This window comes from Castanea sativa, chromosome 7 (genome assembly GCF_040712315.1).
Source record: "Castanea sativa cultivar Marrone di Chiusa Pesio chromosome 7, ASM4071231v1".
NCBI classification, from domain to species: Eukaryota; Viridiplantae; Streptophyta; class Magnoliopsida; order Fagales; family Fagaceae; genus Castanea; species Castanea sativa.
Window position 1 is genome coordinate 44399626 of NC_134019.1, and position 19413 is coordinate 44419038.

A 19413-nucleotide genomic window follows, 5' to 3' on the forward strand; every position below is an offset into this window, starting at 1 on the left:
ATTACCTTACCCTTCATCTTTAGGACTCATGAGTTTTTCATCAACCCCTTACTTTCTTACTTTCTTACTTTATTATTTCGGGTTTGTTGTGGCCCATTATCACTTTTCTACATCACATAATGCCCATGAGTTTACTATTTTTTTCTCCCGGCTCCTTTAGGCTCATTTGCTTTCCTCAAGGCCCATTTATTTACTCTATTGGCCTATGATCCATTATTCCTGTCATTCGGGCTTAATAGTTTTTTTCTATCAGTCCACTAACTCTTCCCTGCCCATATTGTTGGGCTTCTTTCTGCTACTAGACTTCCAAAATGAGCATCAACAGAAGATAACGTGAGGATGATTTTTTATAAAAGGAAAAATAAATAAAAATAACAACAAACATATAATTGCTTTGAAGAAGTGGGTTAGTAGAAGAGTGATTCTATTTTGTAAGAAATGTTTTATGTGAGAGTTAGAGATATATTTTTATTGTGTTATCCTTAAGTTTTGTCCCAACTTAAACGTAAGTTGTGTGGATATTTTGAAAAAAAAAAAAAAATCTGGTCCAAACAAGAATAACTCCTTAAATAGTAGTATAAAAAAACAAAAAAATGGTAAAAAAAAGACTAGTATTTTGAAAAGCTAATGTGGCCTTCTTTTGCTATGTAAGAACTAATGTGGCCAATAAAATTTATACACATCAGCATGTCATTTTATATTTTATTATTAGACATGCTAACTATGTAAACCATTGACTGTAAGGAATCAAGTTGAAAATATAAGGAATCAAATGGATTGTAACCTCAAAAATGTAGAGACCAATATAGTGTTTCCGCCTAAAAAAAAAATAGAAAGAAAAGTAAAAGGGTAAAGGTTAAAAAGTAAAAATGTGAGAATATTTTGCGAGGGAAATGAGATATTGCATCAGGTTGCAATACCCTGATCTCAGTCCCAGGTTCTCAACCCACAAACCACAAGTGTTTACATGAACTAGTAGACCCACCAGTAAAGCAGAAAAGAATGGGACAAGTTTGTTGTATTGTCTGTTAAAGTAGCTACCAAAAAATTGGACCTCCAATGGCTGCATGGCATAGAGAATCCTGGCCAGCCATAAAACATGGGTTCATCCTTATCTCTTTGCACTGTCCCTACATCCATATCGACCATAGAGACCTTTCTTTATGCCATTGTCTCTAGGCAGCTTAATAAGTACATCTAGTGAGAGCCACCAAAAAGAAGTTACTAGGGGGCTGTACATGCACCAGGGGACATGTCCAAATTTCTTTGTTCTCGTTTCCGCAATGAATATTTGGGTAAATCGTACTAGAACCCCCTGAACTTTTCCCCCCCTTATATAAGCCCCCCGTCTGTCATGCTCCATACAAATTAGTAGTGAAAAAAAAAGGGTACAGAAAATCATAGTGCATTAGCATGAAAGTTCAGGAGGTGTTAATGCAATTTACCGTTGAACACACCATATCACTCGTGAAAGTCAAGAACTGGTGAAAGAAAAATTCCCATCAGTAATTTCTTATTATAAAGCCGCAGAAGATCTGTAAACGTTTACAACTACTCTCCTCCAAACCATTACCCCTGCTTATAAATTGATACATGGTATAACAATATCCATAAGGGAATGGCCGGTTAATAGAAAGGATAGAGGTAAACATATCAGAAAGGATCAGAAAAAGATGATCATTTGAACAATATACTGTACATACTGATGTAAAGAGTGACAAATGGTCTGCATGATAAATCCTACGGTCCATGTTAACTGAATTATTATCTGTCTTCATTAGTGATGACCCCTTCTAAGAACAGACAGGAACCCTCCAGATGACTTCTCCTTGTGCCTTCCCTCTCCTTCGTCTCCAACCTGTTCCGTAAACATACCAAATTTAAGCTACAATTGAATGAGATAAATGCTCGAAAGCATTGTCATGCATTCATAACAAGAACTTACCTCCTTCGCCGTTTGTTGCAGGATCTCTATAATTTCAGAGAAGTCTGGTCTTAATGCTGGATCTTGCTGCCAGCATTTCTCAAGCAGCTCAGCAAGCTTTGGATGAGTGTGCTTTGGGATAATAGGCCGTAGACCCTGAAAAGCATAGCAAAAAAAAATGTAATTTATGTTTACACGACCAGATATATTCACTTTGGTAACTGGTCCAGATGTAATTTATGTCTAAGCCAGTTTGGTAACTGGTCTCAAAGCTTGAGCTTTGATCAATATAATTTAAATATAGTTCAAATGTGACATCATTGGCTAATGGTAAATACACTTTTTCTTTTTATTTTTTATTTTTATATAAGATAGAATTTTTACTCTAGTTTAATCTAAGTATATATGTGTGTGAATATAGTTCAAACGTAACATCATTGGCTAATGGTAAATACACTTTTTTTTTTTTTTTTTGATATAAGATAGAATTTCTACTCTAGTCTAATCTAAGTATATATGTGTGTGAATATAGTTCAAACGTGACATCATTGGCTAATGGTAAATACACTTATTTTTATTTATTTTTTATTTATATAAGATAGAATTTCTACTCTAGTCTAATCTAAGTATATATGTGTGTGAAGCTCTCTCCTGGAGACTTGAACCCCGGCCCTTGTCCCCCACACCCCAGAAACACTAATACTTATTCAACAATGATATTCAGAAAATATTATACCTTCTGAACCACCCCTACAGCTGCTTGCAATGGGGTTAAGTATTCATATGGAAGCTGGCAAGAAAAACAAGAGATACTTTATTGATTAATTGAAGGGGCCAAATGCAAGAAACAAGATATCTTACTAATATTAAGAAGGAAAAAAAAATGCTACTACCAAGCAATACCTTTCCAGTTAGTAGCTCCCATAACACAATTGCAAAGCTAAAAACATCAGCCTTGTGATCGTAAGGCTTATGTTCTATAACCTTCAATGCAAAAAACGACTCTGGTAAGAAAATGACAAAATGATCACTCTCCTAGTAGAAGATGAAAAACACTCCTAATAGAAGATGGAAAACTATTGCCGCCAAGCAAATAATTAATGATATAATGTATAAACCCATTCATAATAAGAAAAAGCAAAACTCGTATGGCAAGAAATTTAGATGGCTATTAGCTGTTTTCTTGTATGCCACTTTTCATCTAATCTGTTTTTTCTTTTCTTTCCAATTCTTTTTTCCTCGATACTCTTTTACGACAAGAAAAAAAGAAATACATCATATCTAACAAAAAGTCATGCACGACAGAGGGATGAGCAATCCTTTCCAGCACCAAAGAAAAGTTTTCACAGAAAAACCGGGAATGTCCTGGATAAAATATTCAGGATTTCAAAGACAAATTTTCTCCCTTGACTGATCCACAAGGCTTATTTTGGGAACATAGTCTTGTATTACAGCCACTGGCCTGATACCAAATTCATTATCAATATTATAAATTAAGTCTAAGAAGTTGATTGCCTTGAGAATCAGTATCATGTAAGACCAAGAAGCCCAAAACAATGTTTGTATTTGTAATTTAAATTTCTGATGTAACTGTCATATGCCTTTTTAAAGGGCAGAACGTATTAATGAAAGAAGCAGAAAAAATTATCCTAAATTCTCTTTCTTATTCCCCATTCAGGGGAGTGGTTATCTCGAATACAACCAACAACCCTTCATTTAACTCTATAAACATCAGGTTTTAACACAATGTTCTGCATGTTGCGAATTTTAATGCAAGCCCATCCAATATGATCACGTGGCCTAGCAACTGTAGCAGACCATTATCCCACCATTTCAAATGGATTCCTTTTCTACCAGTTGGTCAACCTCAACACAACAACTTACTACTCTACTGTCACCCACATTCCACTTGAAATTGATAATATAAGCAGAAATCGAAAGAAAATGTTTGTAACTTCATACCCAATGAAAGTAGCCACATAACATATTAAATTCAAGAATGGCTATATAATCCCATGGTTATTGAAAATTGTAATAAGCTATTCCATACTGTTTTCACAACAAGAAGCATCACATAAAATTTCATAAAAAACAAATATAATTAGAAAATATGTAGGTTTTGGAAAGGCAGATGTCAGTATACATTGGAACACTTTCAAACTTCTTATAATCAGAGGCTCCCTGATTTAATATAAAATAAATTAATACCTCAGGAGCCATCCACCGATATGTTCCAGTTTCTGCAGTCATAACTCCAGATTGAGTTTTTACTCTAGCAACACCAAAATCAGCAACCTTAACAACCTGAAAGGCAAAGCATATTATAAAAACTTCTTTAAACAAGCATGCAGAACAATAACAGTCATGGAATGAGAGTGAAAGCTTCATCAAAATTAATCCAAACGCCTTAATAATGTAAAACCACTGAGAGAAACAAAAAAGGTTGTTACAAATGAATTATGTATATGTAGGTACTGAGGTACACAAGATTTCAGAAGCGCTAGATATAGCTGGAGTAGTTCTGGGTTTAAAAGTAAAGCAAATATAGATAGAAAACAAGGTAGAGTAACTGTTTTAGGGATGTAAAATAATTTCAGTCTACCCATAACAAACTTAAGCCCAAGTAAAAATCTAAAACAAATAAGTTGTGGTATCTTTCTTTATCATCTACTTGGTAGACAAGAAACTACCATTACTATGTAAATACAAATAAGGTCTTGTACATGCTGGAATTTATAAAAATCAAACAGACCATTCTATGAGGGAAAGACTACTGATTTTACCAAGTATGAGATGGTCAAAACCTTTTGAAATATTAAACCATCAAAATATTAAACCAACAGAGATCCTTATCAAGAAAAAGAGATTATGAGGATATCTGCACTGTTACTATATATTGTGGATTTCTAAAATACACTGCATAAAAATAATACGCCAAAAAAAATATGAACAAGATAAATAAAACTACATTGATAAGTATACAAGTTTGAATGCCTTTTACCTCATTTTCATCCATCAAAAGATTAGCAGCCTTCAAATCTCTGTGGATTATGTTATTTTTGTGCAAGTAGTCCATTCCCTTGGAAACATCAATTGCTACTCTGATCAAGGATGGAAGCTTGAAAACTCCCTTTTGTTTATGTAAAAAGTCATACACACTTCCACCGGACATATATTCTGAAGTATTAAAGATAAAAACAAATCTTTGAAATGGAGATGACATTAATAAAGAAACTCTAAAAGAACAAGGTACCAAAATAATAATTTATTTTTATTAAAAAACAAATAAATACTGCAAATGCATTGGAATTCACCTGTTATAATGCACAAGCTTGGAGGCTTGGTGCATGCACCTATGAATTGTACAACATTCTTATGTCGAACTTTTCTGTAATGTTCAAAAGAAGTTTGTTAAAGTATGTTAAAGAGTCAAGCATTCCATAGAGAAGTTACTGTAGATCCAGCCACCCAGGGAGGGGAGGGGGAAGGGGTGTTTCAAAAGAAAACAGCAAAGTTAAGAACCAACATCATAAATGCAAACATTTAAAGAAGTAAAAAATACAATGTTGACAAAGACATCAAAATCCAATTGATGCTTTTCATGTGATTAGTTCTGCAATATACACTTCTTGTCTATTTGTTATTAAATAATATAATTAACCCAGTTCTCCAGTTAAGTGTAAGAAAAATACATATATACATCCTTCACAAATCTTTCAAATGTAGAGATCTCCTTCACTTTTGTGTCTGAATTTAAATCAACTTCTCATTGGGTTTCATTGGATAGTGCCACAAGCAGAAAGTGGCAAATGACCATCATAAACTATATACATTACATCAATTGGTGCATATTATATGTTACATGATCAAAATCAAAGCCTACACTTCCATTTTCTAGAAGAGGGGTCTTAATAAAGAATTAAAGATAATGCTTTTTTTTTATAGGTGAGTTTACATGGGTCAACGAAAATGAAGATGCTATGTGGGAGAGTGGGTTTGGGATTGGTTAAATGGGGATGGTTTTTGGTTCACTCAGCTATAATTTTGAATGGTACAATAATTAATTTATCGATTAAGGCAGGGAAAATGGAGGTTATGGTGATGGGAAATTGAGGTTTTGGTGATGGAGCAACTCGGAGCACAAAGGTCAGGAGGGTGGTGGTGTTTTATTATCAGTAATAAGAGTAATATTATTGAGAAAGAAAGGAAGGGAAAATACAAGGTGTTCATAATGATGAACAAAGAAAAGCAGAAAGAGCAAACAAATAGAAAAGAAATCAAGGGGCAATTCTAAGAGAAGAATTTATACAAGTTAATCAGGCAGGTGGTAGTGTTAATGACAATTTCAAAGGTTGATACAAGATAATGTGTAAGGAAAATTTGAGGTAGGGTAAAAGGAGAGCTTAAAGGGTTTTCCAATTTCACATTTTGGATTTAGTTGGATCAAAACTTAATTTACATTCAACTCATAAAAAGAAGTTTGCTAGATTATCAAACTACTTCATCTTAACCATGTTTGGATGGGGGAAACCCAAAAGGGATGGTGGTTTATTATATGTCATTTGGGAGGGAATGGAATGGGTAGCATTTCATTTCATTCCACTCGACTCCATTTTGGGTTCAACGCCCACTTTGGGCAGAATCAAAGGAAATGTAGTACCATTTTTTAATGGAGAGTTACACATGCGACCCACAATCTCACCCTCCCCATAGAACTTGTGAGGGGAGGAGGTGTCAGTTGAGCTAGGGTTTATTGGTAAGAGAATGTAAAGCAGTTAAAAAAAGCTTTCCTTTTGAAATTACCTTCCTTGGACTCTAAATAAAAGCAAGAACAATCAACTTTTTTAACAAGTTCCCTTCCATTTCTTCTTAAAATTCCATTCCTTTCCATAGAAACATCCAAACAATATATACAGGAATTAAATAACCTTTTCAATTTATTATCAGCATCAATTCAGTTTTCTTTCCATTCTAATATAAACTCCAAAATAGACAGATAAAGAAAAGAAAGGATTTGATTGTACAATATCTAAGATTAATTTAGTTTATAAATACAAGGCCTCCGGAAAGAAAATTTAAGAACATTTTGTTGAGAATTTGATCTCCATATGCTTGAATCAAATACATTTTGCTTGTTTTCGGCAGATGATTTAATGGTCTCATTTTTAACTTCATTGTGATATGCAACAAAATCATTTCTAAACCTAATCAACTACAATAATTAAATTGTATGTGAGATCGTTCACCAATGTGCTCTAGGCTCTAGCTCAACTAGCACCTCCACCCGTATAAGTTCTAGGGTGAGGTTGTGGGTTCAAGAGCCATTGGGTTTGTGAGAGAGAGAGAGAGAAAAATGTTAATAAGTGGTCTGAAGTATGAATCACATCATAGTTACTTACATAAGCTAATCGGTATAACTCAAGGGAACAAAACAAGAATTAAAGTAAATTTCAGATCATGAAATAAGCAGAGCTCATTAAAGTCATTGACAAAGAGTTGAAAGTAAGGGTAAATAATGCTGTCATCAAGTCATCCATTTTTTTTTAAGATAAACAAATTTTGGCCCCAAGGAAAGAGGAACATAAGTGACCTCCACTTCATGAGGCAAAGGTCCCCAACCGATTATGCTGCTCCCTTGGGGTTGTTATTAAATCATCCATGTAGTTTCAAAAAAGTGAGTATTCAAGGTTGTCAGTAAAAAATCACAGAATTTCCTATAGTATTCCCAAAAAACGAAGCTAACCCAATATTAGTAAAAGTGCATGTGCAAAAACAAAATGAGCACTATAGTTGAACTCAAAACCCACCTACGTCACAACTAGACTATTCTCTACCATGGTTGAAATATATTATTTGTGTTTTTAAAATTTGAATTTTGACGTTGATCAACAGTGAAAAAATATAATTAAAACAAAACTTTAGTTCACTGCCAATCACTGCTATGTTTCCTTTATTGTACTGCATGTTTTTCCACAAAATTAAGTCTTCATAACTAACTCTAATGCCCACAAATAATTATATTAAGCCTAGTTACACAACCTCGACAAACAAGATATGAAGAACATATATGCCAGGGTAAAAATTTAGGCAAATAACACAGTTCAACAGACCTCATTATAAAGACCTCCTGCGCAAACTCTCTCTGCATATCTGAATTTACACGCTCAGGCTTGAGGACTTTAATAGCTACTTCCTGACTACAATATGTACCTTTGTAGCTGATTCCATTAAACAAGTTAGTTAACTAAACACAAAAAATTTAGTGTATGCCTAACCAAAAATAAGAAGAGTATGTATGTGTGAACTTACAGGTCACCATATGACCCAGATGCAATTTTGTTTCCAAACGTCAGATGATTAGGATCAATTTCCCATACATCAGTCCCATCATTAGGTATTGTCAAGTGATCAGGTTCACATTTGATCTTTGCTAGATCAAGCTTGCCTACAGGAGGTAATGGTTGAGGATTTGGCCAAGCCTGCCTCTGAATAGCAACGCCAAATTCCAAACTGATTATGGATGCATTGTTCATAATATAATTGACAAGGGGAAGGAGAATAAAGAATAAAGAGGAAAATATAGATGGTCAGTTGACACAGTAAAAAGTAGTGCTTATTGACAGCTATCATACTTGAAAGCAGAAATAAATTGCAAGAAATTACCTCAAGTTTTAAAACCTCCCTTTCCAATGCAGTTTTGAGCTGCTCCGTGTCCTGTTTTCAGCCCAACCAAACTCTATTAAGCAATGCTTGAGGGGGAAAAAGAATTCCTTTCGTATTGAAATTTAGAACTCAAACTAATTAAAACTTCCCAAGGTGGAATAGCATCTGGGGCCAAGGCCCTTTTCTTGTTTTGGACTCCAATTAAGCCCAAAATACATTTACCTTCTCAATTGTACTATAATAAAATTTGGAAAGACAAAAAAAATAAAAAGCACAAAATTATGGCAAAAAAAGGAAACATTGTTGTGGCAGACCAGCTGGTCTTGTCTTAATGCCATATAACAAACGTTGAATTTATTGTATAGAAGATCTACACTTTCCAGGTAGATAACTAAGTCGTTAAAAGTACCTCATAAGGCCAACCCTCAACAACAAAGACATCTAAAGAGAAACCATCTACTGTTGAAAAAGCATGTGCTTCTTGGATGTTTAATCCCATCTCAGCAAGCAAAGAAGTTAACTGCAAATTTAGCATAACATCAGTGAACATGAAGAATGATAATGCTACCATATCATTGGAGATAAATCTTCACAAAAATTAAAAAATAAAAACAAAAAAAAAATTTCACGTATTTATGTTCAAAAAATTTGAACTAAGGGCCGGTTGAATTGAGTTGAGCACTCCAAAGATAATTTCATATATGGTTCATTTGGAGGGAAGTATTTCACAATAAGTACTTGGATTTCAGTTCTTTATTTAAATGGCTTGAATAAAGTACAAGAATAAAATTTTATTTCTAACAATAAAATTCATGTATGGAATTATTAAGCTTTATTAATTTGTGGATTTGAAATGATAAGATGTAAGATGTTATTTCAAATCTTAACATTACACGTGTTTTTGTTGAAATAAGTTCCTCAAATCTCAAATTGATCATTTGTTGTTAAAAATCATATAAAAAAATCATTTATACCAGCCTTTTTTTTTACTTTATATATGCAATTGTTCTTCAAAACTCTTGATTCTAAATTCTCAAATTCAAATTCAACCATAGCTCATACTTACTAGCTCAAAACATGTTACTTCCAATCAGTGTGGCATGTATGCATATGTAAATGCATGTGCACACAGGCAATGTGAAGGCACAAGGACACATGCACACAAGCAGATACATCCGTAGTTTGCAAATTAATGAACATAATAAAAATATAATAATTGATCTGCTTAAATATGATAATCTTATCAAATACCTGACTAAGAAGTTTGGGCTTGTCATCTGAAGAGAATGTGATTTCATGCATGGGCCTACATCATTGTCAATAAGAAAGATACACTTTATCACAATCTCCCTTTGGAAGTATATCAGTTATGTAATATATTAGGGATACAAAAGTTGAAGTTAAGTTAAAGCATCAAGAATGACCATATTTTGGCAATATATCATTTAGATGATGGTGATCTTATCAAGCATGTCAAAAACTTCGTTCATTAAATCAAACCTTATTAATTAAGTATATGGAGTTCTAAATGCTCCTTCATATCCTCAAAGCACTAAATTGAGAGAGAGAGGGAGAGAGAGAGTGCACTATCACTAAGCTTTGGTAGAAAAGGAATTTGAAAGAAAGGTAATAATATAAAAAATTAATGAAAAAGGATTTATGATATCACAATCTTTAACATGCTTAAAACTAATATGATTTATTCTGTACATAATGTATTTTGATAAATCGAAGTTCAAAATATGAGCAAAATAATCTTGACCAGACAAGTACTGTAAAATTTTCCAACTCTAGTCCTTTTTTTTTTTTTTGCTAAATAGTCCAATCATATAATTTGAGATGCAAGTGTTTACTGATAAAACTGTGCACTGGCATGAACAGAATGTTCCTCATCTGGATCATGATTTTTTTCTGCTTCAAGTGCAAGGGCTTCAAGGTTTGGAGATGAACCGAAGGCAGGTGGTGGGTGTATGCTGAAAATTTAAAAGCCAGCTAGAGAAGTCAGAATTGTTAGTGGCTAACATCAAGGAGCAAATTGAAAGAATTAAATAACTTTCTTCTGCGAACTATCAAAGTAAGAATTATGGGAAATGATTTTAAAAATCTAACTAGATTGTTACTAGAATTTAGGAAATAATTGGGGTGGGAAGAGACCTGTGTCTGCTAGAGTAGTTTATAGCATTATGGGCAGCTTCTCCACCAGGAAAATCTGAATGCGCAGAAGCAGCTGAATTCCCATCAGAAGTTGAATGAACCTGCAAAGTGTATGATTCCAAAATATAATATGTAAACGGAATTTTTTTCCGAAAAAAAAAAAAAAAGACAGTAGAATAGAGCATAAAATGAACATAAACAGAATGAAAAGATTAGAATACAAATTGCAACGATGACACCAACTCAGCTACATAGTTGATATGCCAATGATAAATTGCGGGTTTCATTGTATGCATGCATGGTTACAAAATGAGCTTAAAAAAGGCATTTTCTAAATTCATTAAGCATCTCACAGAGTTTGAAAGTATAATTTGATCTCATCAACATTGTTCCAAAAGGCGTCTGTCAATTTAAATGACATGAAGATTAACCTGTGAATCATTCACATTTCATTACTCCCAATAAGGAGAAACCTCTTTTATGAATTTTGCAAATACCAATCCAGCTCCAAACTCCCAACTCTAATGAGACTGACATTTTTGGCTCGTTACTCAACTTAGTTAGCATTTCACATGCATCAAGAAATATCTCACTTGACAGTATAGAATATGGTACCAATGTTCATAAAAATAATTTGTCCCAAACACGGCTTTCTCAAACGTCTCGACACTTCCTTGAGTGTGACATATAAAAGACTGTCCTCCATGTCTTAAAGGAAAATGGTTCATGACATGCGGGACCTGATTGAATCCAATTCCAAAAGCTAATCAAGAAAGGGGAGTACACCTCATTAGTCATGATAATAACCGTTCACCAACACAAAGAAAGTGACACAAAATAGTACTCTTTCAGCTACATTTTATCTAAAATACTAACTACTACTAATTAACACACAATTAATTAAGAAATCGCAACGCTCTAACACCGCGAAAACATCAACAAACACAATAATTCTATGAATTAAACAACAGGTTTCAATTAATCAAATCATCGAACCTGAACGAGACGAACTTCAATCGCAGGCCTGTGAACCGGATCGAAAGCCAAATGCAGCAATCTTTTGTGCATTAGCACATCTTCTGGCCTCTGTACATTCACATCAAGCGCATATCTGCAAATCAAACGGCTCAAAATTCATTCAATCATTTCAACACCTTTCTCATCTTTTTTTTTTCCTTTAATTTCAAAAGCACTAAAAACTTTACCAATAAGCTCAGCACAAAACCTATGAAATCCATAATCACAACAATAAACTAAATCGTAAAACGCTAATATAGCCATATTAAAGCTCTAACAATCCAAACAAAGATCAAAACAATGTGTATGTGCTTTTGTGTGTGTATACGTACAATATCGCAAGCGAAACAAAACCAAAGCATCGATCAGTGTAATACACAAGAGTTAAACTTAAACATACATTTACGAAAGCGTGTACATGTGTGTGTATGTGTGAAGGTTTAGGGCAAAAAGTGTGGTACCGAGTGGGGAGACGATTGAAGTGAGTCCAGAGCTGGTCGTCGAAGCCAGGTTGAAGAGCTTCGTCGTTGTTCGAATCCCTGAGGCGGCGGAGAACCTCATTGTAGACCTCGAGTTTCTGGCGCTGCTGCCGTGTCTGAGACTGCAACGACGGCGACGGCGAATACGACGACGGCAACGCCAACGACAACGACAACGACGACGCGTCGTTCGGCCTGCTCCCGCAGCTCTCGTTGTCTTCCATCACCATTTGGAAAAGAAAAGAAAAAAGCAAAAGCAACGAAACGAAACAAAAATAACCGAAACGAAACGGAGCGAAACGACAAAATGTGAGAGACTGTGTGTGTGTGTGTGTGTGTGTGTGTGAGAGAGAGAGAGAGAGAGAGAGTTGTTACGTGACAGTGGTGGTTGATTTTTGGAGAGACAAAGAAACCACGAGCTGGCTTTATATATGGAAAAAAAAAAAAACGCAGATTTGAGAGAACAAAAGTTTAAAACTAGATTTAATTTTTTTTAATTTTTATATAATAATATAATATTAACAATAAAGATTTTTTTTTTTGTGTGTTTTTTTATTTGTATGGAGGAAAGAGAGGCTCATTTCTGGGTTTTTTTTTTCTCTGCGGGTGTGTTTGTTACTTTGTTTGGTGGAATGCTTAAGTGTTAAACAATAAACATTGCTAATTATATTGTTTTTTTTTCTTGTTTTTATAATAATAATAGAGAAGATGTTATGTTGTGAGGTAAGCTCCCATAAACTTTCATGGATACTTGGCAAAAGACTCAAGAGTGTATCTTGTGTCATATTATATATATATATATACACACACATAGTTTTTCTCAAATTATGTCTCTTTTTTCATATATATGTAAATTCCAAAAAGATAATTATTAGATTTACACAGTCATAAGATAATTGTTGCATTAACAGCTTATTAGACTATGGTTTTTAGTTTAAAATTTTTGTCGATCACATATTGAAATTTTATAGTATCTAAAAATAAAATAAAAATGCTAACGGATGTTTTTAGGGTAATGGTTAATAATCCATCTAAATAAAATTTTTATGAGAAAAGAAAAAAAACAATTAGTATTTTGATAGTTTCTTCCATTTTTCATAATAACAGTGTCAAAATTTTTCTAAAATGGATTGTTAATTATTGCCCTAGGAGCACCCGTTAGCATGATCCAAAAACAAATAGAGTATTGCAATGGACCATTTCACTTTTGTATTTAAATGGTAAGAGCATCATATTAGGGATTTCATTGAACCATTAATAGGTTAGGGATTTTGTTTTAAAGAAAAATTAAAGGGATAATATCAAAGTTTGTTACTTCCTCAACTTCCCTATTATATTTTACTGATTATTTGGTAGGTAGTCAAATTAATAAGAAATTGAGACGTGTATATTGAAGTCTATCTCCTCTTCAAAAACAAAAAAAAAAGTCTATCTCTTTCTTTTGTTTAAGTATCCTATTAAGTGTATAATTTTTTAAATTATGCGTACTTTGTATCGATCCCTTTGTTGTATTGTACTACATATATCAATACAACGTGGAGAAAGCCCATAAGGAATGATATTCGCATGGTGTTGGATCATAATTTTAGTCTTAATTTATAGTGTGGTTGATGATTAACAAATCTTTTTGGAATAATCCTCTATGAGTATGAATCCATGATATGCCCAAAAACCCACCATCTCTGTTTGGCCAATGGAGCATCTCTATTTCTCGCACTATAACTCAAAAAAGAAACTCAAGTGGCATATTCTGGGCGCCCACTGATTTGAGTGATTTCGGATAAGCTCATAGTGAACTTGAAAGGACAATTATGTCCTCACCTATCATCACTTTTTAACTTTGCAAATTTTAACTTGGGTTATTTATGGGTTATTTACTACATGCTTTTTCATAAAGTTTATGCTAGGTGGTGAATTTATTATTTTTACTTGTTACGTAAATAAAACTAAAAAGTAGTTGAAATTGTATAGTGGGACTCATGAATAGTATCAAAGTACAATAAGACTCATAAATAATAACAAATATAAGTTAAATGGTAAAAAAACTATTTTTTAAGCTAATGCTAAATGCACACGTAGTATGATATTTGTGACAAAGGTATGGTAAAAAAAATTGTGGTGCTATATTTTCTCTTTTTGACAGCTTTTTTTCTTTACATTTTTATTTTTTTTATTTCACAAGTTTTTTAAGTGATGAGTTTTTTTTTTTTTTTGAGAAAGTTTTGAAGTGATTAGTTGTAATTATAACCATACCACTTTTACATGGTTCATAATTAATATCATTTTTATTATTTTTTTGGTTGAAAATGAGTTACTTCTTCATTAAAAAAGAAAAGAAAAGAGAAGAAGATTAAGGAATAATAAATTTGTTACAAGTATGCTCAATTTTGTTAAGAGCCAACAAATTCTTCATTACAAGCGGTGGTTCATCAAAAGAAACAAAAGAGCTGGGTAGACTAGATCCAAACCTAACAAAAGTATTTTTGTAGAGAAATGCTAACGAATGCCCTTAAGATAATGATTAATAATTCATTTTAAAAAAGTTTTTATGAGAAAAAAATATTTAATATTTTGACAGTTTTATCTATTTTTTATAAAATAGTGTTAAAATTTGTTTAAAATAAATTGTTAACTATTATTTTAAGGACACTTCTTAGTATAACTCTTTTTTAAAATATATCAATCACAACAGATCAAATTAATCCTTGTAAAAAAAATTATAAAAAATGTTGATTCCTAAATTTAAAGGGCTAATTGCTAGTACACGTTATACACACAACACAGAAATTATTTTTTGAATTTATCTGAAATCGTATCTTGTAGTCACAAACGATATTACGCGGGCTTTGTGTGTGGTAGGGTAACATTATTATCATATTATGTACCTGCTTTTTGGTGCTAAACCCCAAAAAATGAGCTGGCACCGACCTTACATACTCATTCAGATAGATTCCTTGTTAAAGAGGTGGGCAAAGTCAAATAAACTTGTGGCTCCTAAATGCTTGGAGCAATGGTCAATAAGGTCATAGGATTAGGACCCATATCTGCAATTGCAGAGATAGTACCTTGTGTGAATCTTTGGTTTACCATGAAAAAGGTGTCCCATTGCTAATGCCGTGGCTATGATTCTACTAGCTAGGTGAGACAGCATTGGTTTTTTTTTTATGACTTGAGTTCATGATATAAATGTGAAATTTAGGCAAAGAGAAACAGTGAAAAGCTGTGACTCTGTGCTTGAGAGAGACAGAGAGAGAGATAGTGCGTAATTGCCCATTTTGTTTGTTGATGTAAGCGTGAATGGTGTGGAATGAATGTGAGTGAATAGATAAGACGTGACACCCCACAATCAATTACGTGATACTCAGTTACTCACCGGTGTTTGGAAACTTGAATATCAATGCCCCCTAAAGAAAGTAAGTAAGTAACTAGTCTAACGACAAATTTTTTTTTCTAACACTTGAAGTTGACCATTTAGAAAGTTGTGTGAAAATATTATAGTACACGCATAGCAGAAAAAGTTGTGATAAGAGAATTATTGGCCTATTCGAAATTTGCTTATTTTATTAAAATTATTTTTTTTATTAAAAGTACTGTAAATAAAAATAAAAATTAGTTGAAATAGTACAATAAAACTCATAAATAATATCAAAAAGTACAATAAGACTCATAAATAATAATAAAAATAAACTAAATAATAAAATAAATTAGCAAAATTAATCATACCAAATAAATACTATGACTAAGAATAAAGTTATGCACACGACATTTTCATAAGTGAACTTAAGTAATAATAGCTTTTTGTGACTTAAGTTTTGTTAGAAAATTATTGCAAAATTGTCGTGCCCGACATTACTCTATGGTTAAAAACAATCTCAAGAATCTCAATCAACATCATTCAATTGTTACTTTTAGGGTCATTTTTTTGCCACTTGCGCTATTCTTGTTTGCATATTCATCTTCCTTCAATGCCCTACATGGCCCATCCCACCAGACTTTCTTAGGGTTCGTTCAGATACAACTAAAAACTAAAAACTGAAAATACTATAACAAAATAATTTTTAAATGTATGAATAGTGCTGCGAGAACCATTTTTAATTTTTAATGAAAAAAAATTGTTGAACAGTGCGTGAACAGTGTCGTTAGTGGGTGAACAGTAACTTTTGTTCCCTTAAAAGTTGAAACGCTGCAGCAAGAAAAAAAAAAAAAAAACGAAAAGGCTAAAATGCAATTTCACAAAACGTGGACGCGTTAAACCTTATCCAAACATTACATTAGTTTCTTTCACAATGCATGAAGAGCACCCCATAAGTGAAACCAAATGGCTCAATATAACTACAAGATCCTGTAGATAATCGCAAATACTTATGGTAAAATTGTTAATCATAACAAATATTAATATTCATAACTTGCACATAGGTAATAACCAATGTGTCGTACAGTACAAAGTTTAAAAACATAGTTCTCGTTCTCACCAAAATAAAATTTAAAAGCACCGTGCGCCGTGCATGTTATTGCTATATTAGTGCAACTCGGCAATTTAGAACCCCACAATTTTTTGAAATTAGATCCTCACAAATATTTTTTGCTGAGATAGAACCCACAATTTAAACATGCAAATCTTGGCCACCTTATATAAACTACGCACTAATCATTCAAACGAAGAGAATAAACAAAAACTTAAACTAATGCGTTTTGATTAGTATAAACGTAAACGTGCTAATCATGATGAATATATGGTTCCATAACCAAAAGTGGAGTATCATTTGTTTGTTTATTCTTTCCAAAATCAGGTTATATTTCATTTTCAAGTCATATAAACAAAGCCAACAACCCTAGGTCCAAATTCACGGGGTGTGGGAAAACTATAAAAAAAAAATTGTTAATCTAAATCATAAACTAAAACGATTAATATTTAAGAATCCTAAGGTCGAGGAAAACCAGACATGAGTAATCTGCCGACGTGCATGAGCGCACCCAGTATCCGCATCTAGAGGAGGAATAAACTACAAGTAATATATTTTTAAATAAGATAGAATTTAAAATCTATGTATCTTCTCTATAATAATAATTTTTTTTATCAAGTCAAAATACCAATTAATTTTTGTGTAGGTGGGGTTTGAATCCTAACAACTTGCTTGAAAGAAGGTAAAAATTGATATGGAATGGAATGGAATGGAATGAAAATAATAATTTTAGAATATTCATTTCATTCCTTTGTTTGAGAGTTTTGATGGAGAGAATAAAAATCGATCTCAAAATTTCATTCCCTCAAAAATTAGAAGGAATTGGAGGGGGATAGAATTAGATTTAATAATTTTTTTTACTAAAACTCTTAAAATACTCATACATATTCAATTATTTATTTTAAAATAAAGGTATAGTAATATTGTCATAAAATAATTTCATTCATTTCTCACTATGTTATTGTCAAATAAGATTACTTACTTTCCATTCCTTTATTTCAAAATATCTATATAAGATTATTTCATTTCATTTCATTCATCTCCCTCACTTAATTACATTCTTTTATGATCATTCAATTTCTTTCTATTCCATTTCTTTATGAACTCCCAAACAAAGACAAATCTCTTGATCAACAATAATAGATTTTACCATTTCCATTTGAACTAAGAAACCCACAAACTACAAGTGATATTAGAAAAAAAAAAATTACTTGTTCAAATAGCAAGATGCTAGTTTTATTATACACTAATCAAAATATGTCATCTTAATCAATACAGAGAATCCGAGGCTCAAATCCTTATCTACTCTAAAAATCAATTAATATATTAGTCAAATAATAAATATTATCGCATCTTCAGAAGGGAGGAAAAAAAAATGGTGGACTTTTGTGTCATTGGCCCTTGTTGCTATAGTGTGCATTAAACATGACTACTTGGAAAACACGTGGAGGGCATGAATTGATCGAGGTCCTAAAGTGACCCTTGGAGGTTATGAAGAGCCAATTGATTTTGAAAAAAGGAAGGTGGCGACTAGTGTAGATGAGCATGAGCAAAATTTGCCAGCGAAGCGGCGAGTGGTCGCCGCATGAAAAGCCGGTCGGAACAAGTAATGAGCTCTTCATCCCATGATAATGGAAAGAAAATATAATTAATAATCTTATCCAAAACAAAGCAATGTTTGGTACATGTTTTTTCTAGTCAAAGTTTTGTGAGGAAAAGGGGTTGTATGTGTAAACCTTGCCTACGTGAGTGAGTGGTGGATAAAGATAAATGAGTCATACACTGACACCATGATATTATCTTTATGCTACATTTATAATATATTTTCGCAACAAAAAGAAAGTTTTTGATTTATAACAAGAAAATAAAGTGTCTCAAAATTTCACCAAATAAAGAAAGGCCTTTTTCTAATTAACCAACAAGTAGTTGTTTGGTAAGAAGTTATTGCCTTTTTTGACTCTTTGAGCCACAAACTACTAGATGGTAAATTATAAAAACTTAAGTTGGATAATTTTATCCAATGTATTTTTTAAACAAAATAAATCAACAAAAATAACTTCTTTCAAAGTTTGAACACAACCAAAGTATCAATCAGTCTAAAGCCAATTTTTACAAGATATTTCAGTAGTCACAACTATCAAGATGACAAGATATAGATGATAGACGATGAAATGTTGTTAGTATCGACAATGATGAGAACTAGCAAAAATCTATCAACTCAACTGTTGTGGTAAAAAAATTATTGTGTACATAAACTTGAATAAGTAAAAAAATGAAACCAACGATGTCTCATAGTACCTAAGACTATCCTTTATCACACCCAGAGAGATGACTTAGTGGTAAGAAACCATTGCATGTAATTTATCACACTTCAAGTTTGAAAATTATGGGCTTGAGTATTGGCAAATCTCATTTGTATCCGAGTGATCCCATACCATAACGCAATGTGAGGATTTAAATGATGCAGGACAATAACCATAGTTGGGAGCCACTTTTTTTTTGTCTTAATTGTTTTTTTAAAAGACCATCCTTTATACCACACCCTTGGTGCGATGGTCACTCCACAAGTATAAGTGTTTGTGGAGTGTGGGTAGTAAGGGCCGGGATTCAAGTCTCCAGGAAGGAACTTAACACACATATACACTTATATTAGGCTAAAATAGAATTTCATCTTGTAAAAAAAAAGAAAAAAAAAAAGACCATCCTCTATAAT

At 32.7% G+C, this 19413-nt stretch overlaps 1 protein-coding gene across 3 annotated transcripts; it reads right to left on the reverse strand.

Annotated features, from left to right (window-relative positions):
- Nucleotides 1-1485: 1485 nt before the first annotated feature.
- On the reverse strand, nucleotides 1486-12665 carry LOC142642974 (serine/threonine-protein kinase STY46-like). Of its 3 annotated transcripts, none has more exons than XR_012845781.1 (16): nucleotides 12220-12665; nucleotides 11738-11852; nucleotides 10742-10842; nucleotides 10441-10560; nucleotides 9839-9893; nucleotides 8997-9107; nucleotides 8588-8638; nucleotides 8234-8409; nucleotides 8035-8142; nucleotides 5239-5312; nucleotides 4926-5101; nucleotides 4133-4228; nucleotides 2828-2928; nucleotides 2661-2714; nucleotides 1946-2080; nucleotides 1486-1858 (listed from the first exon to the last, which is right to left on the reverse strand). XR_012845781.1 is itself a non-coding variant. In XM_075817447.1 (16 exons), exons 1-16 carry the CDS (start codon nucleotides 12465-12467, stop codon nucleotides 1778-1780), a joined length of 1782 nt encoding a protein of 593 aa, XP_075673562.1. In that variant the 5' UTR covers nucleotides 12468-12665; the 3' UTR covers nucleotides 1486-1777. The 3 variants fall into 3 exon arrangements, 2 of the variants coding, with proteins under 2 accessions (XP_075673562.1, XP_075673563.1); XM_075817447.1 differs by having other exon boundaries at nucleotides 2828-2908; XM_075817448.1 differs by lacking the exon at nucleotides 2661-2714 and having other exon boundaries at nucleotides 2828-2908.
- Nucleotides 12666-19413: the final 6748 nt, after the last annotated feature.